This window comes from Vanacampus margaritifer, chromosome 12 (assembly GCF_051991255.1).
Source record: "Vanacampus margaritifer isolate UIUO_Vmar chromosome 12, RoL_Vmar_1.0, whole genome shotgun sequence".
In the NCBI taxonomy this organism is placed as follows: Eukaryota; Metazoa; Chordata; class Actinopteri; order Syngnathiformes; family Syngnathidae; genus Vanacampus; species Vanacampus margaritifer.
Genome location: NC_135443.1, coordinates 3,939,973 through 3,946,730, shown reverse-complemented (window position 1 = coordinate 3,946,730; position 6,758 = coordinate 3,939,973). Strand labels below are relative to the sequence as shown.

Sequence of the window (6,758 nt, the reverse complement as noted above, 5' to 3'; positions counted from 1 at the left end):
TAATCCCCTGACGCCCCGAATTTTAATAATCTTTTCTTTTTTTACTTCATTCACTGCCATTGACGGATATAAACGTCAAAAAATCATTTTAACTAATTTTTTTTTTAATTCCACTTTTTTTTAACAAGAGTATGAAAACCTAGATTTTTTTTATTGTATATTTAGTACAGACATAAAATTTGTGATTAATCGTGAATTAACTAGTGAAGTCATGCAATTAATTACGATTAAAAATTGTAATCGCCTGACGGCCCAAATTTTAATAATCTTTTTTTTCTTTTTTTTACTTCATTCACTGCCATTGACGGATATAAACATCAAAAAATCATTTTAACTAATTCTTTTTTTTTTTCACAAGAGTACGAAAACCTAGATTTTTTTTATTGTACATTTAGAACAGACATAAAATTTGTGATTAATCGTGAGTTAACTAGTGAAGTCATGCGATTAATTACGATTAAAAAAAAAAAATCACCTGTCTCCCTTCATTTTTAAGAATCTTTTTTTTTTTTAATGAATTTATGTCAGTGAATGATTTAAAAGGTAGTTTTCCATTTGCTTCCAACTCAGTGACTCATGTTTGTTTTTGCATCCTGTTGACTCATCTGGTCGAGAACACGATTCCCACGTCACCAGTGAACATCTGCGCAACATTCGACTGAATGGACCCTTCTGCCTCTTCCTATTGTGGACCGGGCCTTTCAGGATGCACTTACATCATCAAGTCAACAAGTCAGAGGTGGAGGAGGAGGGGGGGGGGGGGGGTTCTGCCCTGCCTGCCCTGGCCGCCATTGATCGCCATCAGGCTGTTAATCAGTAACCGGCACGGTGGTCTTCTTTAAAGTCAGGGGGGGCCGAGCAGCTGCAGCTTCATTCGCCAGCAGCCTGCACACGGTAAGAATCGGCTTCATCGGCTCTCCACTTTCAAATGTAGATGTTGGGGTGAAACGTTGACAAGATTTAGCAACTTGCTGCCTCCGGCCAGTTGTCATGGCCGGCTTTTTTTGAAAATGCAAACTTTGACGTGACGTTGTCACGAAGTCACGAGGTTGTGGAGCGGATGTGGAATGTTATTGATCAGGGAGCAAGGCCATGTCCTGCCGTCCGTCTGTTTGCTCTCCGCATGCAGGCTAAAGTCCTCGTTTGACATGCGCGACAACATTTGCCTCCTTTTTGTAGACTTTCCCCCCCCAAAAAAAACTCAATCGGCCAAAGCGTTCTTTGAATTTTTATTTTTTTTGTATTTCCTCACAATTCGAGTAAATTGAACTTCCTTAATTGTATATGCATGACATTTTTTCCCCTAAATCTATCACATTGTTATTACTATTTTTCTTACTTTTTATTTACCAACTTTGTGTGTACGATTCACAAGTTAAAAATTCGATTTAGATTTTTTTTTTTCCCCCAATTCAATTCATTCCAATATCGATTAATGGAGATATATTCATGGAACATCAATTCTTGTTAAATATCAAGGACAGGAAACTCCACAAACATAAAATTCCAAATTAAATTATCTGGAGGCGAAAATGTAAATTGTCTTAAAGTGCAATAAGTCGTTTTTTTTTGTTTGTTTTTTTGTAAAAGTAAGAAATAACTTAAATATCTGTGAACAGTACATTTTAAGAAAACCACAAGATACCCAAAAATACATATACGTACCAAAAACATTAAAATATTTTCTGAAGAATTTTTGGGGAAAATATGTATTGATATAATTTATTTATGTTTTTTTATCAGGCTCTGAAAATGAAAATCGAATCGATATTGACAAATCCATCTTTGAAAGCTAATGTGTATGATCATTGTCAAAGTGAGCCTTGTTGCCGAGGGCGATGCCTGCAATTCATTCAGCCGGCAGCGGCACAAAAGAAGGATCCGTCCATCCATCAGAGACGTGTCGCCTTCTCTTCTGTGCGGGAAACTAAAAAACAGATCCAGCCAGATGTCATCACATTCGGACCCTCAGTTGGGAAGGAAACAAAATGCGGATGGCTAAGCAACATTTTCAAGGCTCAGAATTCACAAATTCATCCATGTGCTTTTTTTTTAAACTTTTTTATGTCATTTGCTGAAAGAGTCATCTATTTACTGATTTTTTTTTTTTGCTTGGTACAAATCACTGTCAAGTATACAAAATATTTTTGTTTTAATGATGTTGACGTGAGGGGAGGAGCTAAAAATGTTTTCTTTTTTTTCTCATTCAAAAATGGTTTGCACTCATTAGGGGTACTTTAGTGAAAAAATACTTCCCAGGGGGATGTCACTGAAAAAAAGGTTGAGAACCACTGATTTAGGCCTTATAGCGTTGTCTAATAGAAAAACAGCTGCTTTGCCGCCATCTTGTGGCAACCATACGAAATTACAAACCTTCAATATGAATGAATGACTCGCAGATTTTTGCTTTTTGCAGACTCTGTATTTGTACTTTTCTTACTCCCCATCACTATATTCCGAAAGTTTTCCTGTTGTTCTCCGTAGTAAGGATTCCGAAGTCCGAAATGCAAAGTCTCCGCCCACCTCTCGCCGTCCTGCTGCTGTGGTGCTTCCTCGCCGGGGGCCGAGCCAACCGCGTCTACATCCACCCCTTCACACTCTTTGCCGCCAACATCAGCTGCGACGCTCTGCAGACGGGGCCGGACGAGCCCCCCCGGACCCTTCCCGTGGAGCGTCTGGACATGGCGGTCCTGACGCCGGACGCGCGCGACCCGTCGGAGCGGGACACTCAGAAGCAGAACCTGACGCAGAGGACGGCGGTGCTGGCCGGGCTGCTCAACTCGTTGGGTTTGAGGATGTACCAGGCGCTCAGCGCCAAGCGGCCGGCCGCCAACACGCTCCTGTCGCCCGTCAACACCTACGGGTCCTTGGTCGCCTTCTTCCTGGGGGCCTCCAAGAAGACGGCCGGCTCTTTCCAGGTTTGGACCTCAAATGGGGGGGACGCTGTGCCGGCACGCGTTCTCGACAGAAAATGAAATTGCTTCTTCCAGGCAGGGGCGGAGCTACATGGTGTCCAGGGGTGGCCGTGGCCTCCCCTTGTCATTCGCTGGCCACACCCATAACTAAGGGAAAATTATAGTATCTGTGATTTTTCTTCATGATTATGATGCTAATTATTATTGTTAATAATATTAATTTTATTATTATTGTTAATAATATTAATTTTATTATTATTGTTTTTATATTATTATTTAATTTTTTATCAATTATATTAAATTATGTTTATTTTTTTTAAATTTTTTTTTAAATAAAATCAGACTGGCCACCCCAATAAAATTTTCTGCCAGGCAGAGGCGGAGCTACATGGAGGCATTGGCCACCCCTTGTTACTCTCTGACCAAAACCAAGGGGTAATTATTAGGGATGGGAATCTTTGAATGTCTCACGATTCGATTCCGATTTTTGATTTAGAGCGTTTTTTGATTCTTTGGCACACCTTTAGAATCGATTCTTTGGCACACCCTTAGTAATTATAGTATCTGTGATTTTTGATGATTATGATTATTAATTTTATTATTATTGCTTTTGTACTGTTATTATTTTTGTCTATTATATTATATTTCATTTTTTTATTTACTAAATAAAATCACACTGGCCACCCCAATAAAAATGTTCTGGCTACGCCCCTGCTTCCAGGATCTTTTGGGCCTGAGCAGCGGCACCGATCGGGACGACTGCGTGTCCCTGGTGGACGGACACAAAGTCCTGAAGACCCTGCACAGCATCAACTCGCTGGCGGACGACGGCCCCGAAGACGAGATCGGCACTCTGGTGTGGCTCTTCACGTATCCGCACGTTTACCTGTCCGCCGACGTGGTTCGAGGCACTCGGGACTTCTCCGACTCGTCCTTCATCCGAGGCGTGGACTTCGCCCAGCGCGAGCTGATCAACGCTTTCGTGGACCTGACGTCCGAAGGGAAAGTGAAGGACGTCCTCAAAGATGTCAACGTCAGCTCCAATCTTCTCTTTGTTTCTTTTTTCAACTTCATTGGTTTGTCACTCGTCGTTTTTTCCCTCAAGTTTTTTTTGTTTGTAAGAATGATAAAACTTTATAAAGCATAATGGGTTAGCCATTATTTTAGTTTTGGTAACTTCTTTTTTGATCCTGTACACAATAATGATATGAAGTGCAGACAGAACATTACTTTGTCCTTTTAGTATTTTTTATTATAAACGCTAAAAAAATTATTTAAAATCTGTGTGTAAAATAAATAAATAAAATAGGGAAGCAAAAATTACCAAAATATTTGGCAGATTTTTGAAGATTTTAACTGAGCCTAAGATCAGTACATTTAAATAATTAGTTAATTAATTAAATTAATTGAAAAAAAAACGATCAGAAGATTTACGACGGTGAATTACGGCCATGTAAAAATATTTATTTTTTGTTGTTTTTTTAAAGAGAGAGCGGGCTAATATTCTGAGAAAAAAATCAAATTTATGAGAATTAAACTCGCAGGTTTTGCACACAAAAAAAACCTCCCAAATTTACAAGAAATAAACTCAGATATTTGATATACTATATTTGATATCAATTAATACCTGCTAAAGCAATTACTATCTAACTAACATCCAAGTAAGCTACATTAGCGTAAGCTACATTAGCGTAAGCTACATTAGCGTAAGCTATTTCGCAAGTTTCAGATTTTTTTTTTTCTCGCAAATTGAGAGTTTATTTCTTGTAAATTTATTTATTTATTTTTTCTCGAAATATGACCCTCTAAAAAAACTTTTTAAAAAACGTGTTTGTTTACTGTACAATTGACCCCTGCTATTTGCGTCAGATAAGGACCACAAATAGCCAAAATGAAAATGGACGCCGGTGAAAGAATGTTTAAATGCGTGAACACTATTAGTAGTGAAAACTTGATTGAAAAAGGAATCCTGCTTTTTGTTCATAACAAAGTAAAAAAAAAAAAAAAAAAAAAAAATCTCATTTGAACCACATAACCGATCAGCTGTCTGTGCAGGCAACTGGAAGACGGCCTTCCAACCGGACAAGACGTCCTTGCAGGAGTTTTATGTGGACGAAAGCACGACAGTGTCGACGCCCATGATGACCCGCACGGGCCTCTTCCACTACTTCAATGATAAGGTGTCCAAATAACTCGTAACCACGGTTGAGCTTCATCTTCTGGCTCGTGATAATATATCCCGACAAGCCAAAGACGTCATAATCCGTTTGTGTGTTTTTGTGTTAGGCGAGGAAGTGCACGGTGGTGAAACTGTCGCTAAGTAAGCGCTCTGACATGTTGCTGGTGCTGCCACACGAGGGCGCCAACCTACACCACGTTGAAGCCAAACTGCGCACTCAGATCATGTCGGAGTGGTGCAACAGCCTCCAGGAGGGGTATGTCCATATTATCTATCTAGATAGATAGCTATCCATATCCATCTAGCTAGCTAGCTAGCTAGATAGATAGCTATCCATATCCATCTAGCTAGCTAGCTAGATAGATAGCTATCCATATCCATCTAGCTAGCTAGCTAGATAGATAGCTATCCATATCCATCTAGCTAGCTAGATAGATAGCTATCCATATCCATCTAGCTAGATAGCTAGCTATCCATATCCATCTAGCTAGCTAGCTATCTGGCTAGCAGCTTAGCTAGATAGCCAGATAGCTCAATATATTAGCAATAATAAATAAACATATCCATCCATCTAGTTGAATGACGCTTTCTCAAGTCCTCATGAAATCAAATGACGTTTAAATCTTGTGTTGACGTCAACGCAGGTTGTTGGAGCTGTCGCTGCCGAAGTTCTCGCTGTCTTCTACGAACGACCTGCATGAGCTTTTGCGCAACATGGACACAGAAGTGGAGGACAAGCTGTTGGGCTCACAGGCCCAATTCAGCCAATTTGGCAACACCAACCAGTTCACCATTGATAAGGTAAGATGACAGATTGGTGTGAAAACAGAGCCAGGGCAACTAAGTGCCTGCTTAGTGCCCCACGACCACTAGGGGGCACCCGAGAGCAATTAAGGGGGGTGAAATTGCCAATAGATGGTTCTTAGCAAGTATTAAAATGTCAACAAATCTTCCCAACTCTTGCGTTTGTTCAGGCGCTCAACAAGGTTTCACTGGAGATGTCGGATGAAGGCGAGGTGGAGTCCCGGGACAAGGCGGAAGAGGCGGGCGTCGCCCTCAAGGTGGCGCTCAACCGGCCCTTCTTCTTCTCGGTGGTGGAGGGCGAGTCCGGCGCCATCTTCGTGCTGGGCAAAATCACCAACCCGACGCTGTGAAAGTGGCAAAACGCGAGAACCTCAGCGTAAAACGTCGCGTCACCTCATCAGTATTTATGAAAGCGGAAATTCTCCTGTTTCAGTTTTCATTTCAACTTGAATCTTTTTTTCTTTTATATTACAGCAAATTGCTGGACAGTCGACTTGTTACACTTCTTTGTATATTCTAACGAAATACTTTATTTTTGTTTGACGGACGAAATTAAATGTTTGTTCCCTCAAGTTGAATTCTGCTTGTTATTTCATTTCAATATTTTAACAACTATTGGGGTTGCAAAGTAAGATTAAGGTTTCAAACTTGTAAACTCTCAAATTAGGGTTTCAAACTAATGTTTAGGTTTATGGTTTTAAATTAGGGTTGTTTGAAAGTAGGGTTTCAAATTAGGGTTTGAAAATACTGTTTTAAACTAAGGTTATTGTTTCAAAATAGGGTTTTTATTTAAGTTTAGGGTTTCAAAATAAGGTTTTAAACTAGGCTTAGATTTTAAAAGTAAAGTTTTAAAGTTAGGG

The 6,758-nt window shown here is 40.0% G+C and overlaps 1 protein-coding gene across 1 annotated transcript; it reads left to right on the top strand.

Moving 5' to 3' along the window:
* Window positions 1-757: 757 nt before the first annotated feature.
* agt (angiotensinogen) lies at window positions 758-6,476 on the top strand. The gene is made up of 7 exons (XM_077581356.1): window positions 758-894; window positions 2,485-2,918; window positions 3,637-3,991; window positions 4,971-5,095; window positions 5,202-5,350; window positions 5,739-5,895; window positions 6,069-6,476. Exons 2-7 carry the CDS (start codon window positions 2,505-2,507, stop codon window positions 6,246-6,248), a joined length of 1,380 nt encoding a protein of 459 aa, XP_077437482.1. The 5' UTR covers window positions 758-894; window positions 2,485-2,504; the 3' UTR covers window positions 6,249-6,476.
* The last annotated feature ends 282 nt before the right edge of the window (window positions 6,477-6,758 follow it).

What these genes read in the sequence shown, in the direction of transcription:
- agt (XM_077581356.1), top strand. Translation starts at nt 2,505, where the DNA reads ATGCAAAGTCTCCGCCCACCTCTCGCCGTCCTGCTGCTGTGGTGCTTC. An exon ending in AGACGGCCGGCTCTTTCCAG is followed by an intron (nt 2,919 to 3,636) that starts GTTTGGACCTCA and finishes CCCTGCTTCCAG; the next exon opens with GATCTTTTGGGCCTGAGCAG. An exon ending in ACCAGTTCACCATTGATAAG is followed by an intron (nt 5,896 to 6,068) that starts GTAAGATGACAG and finishes GCGTTTGTTCAG; the next exon opens with GCGCTCAACAAGGTTTCACT.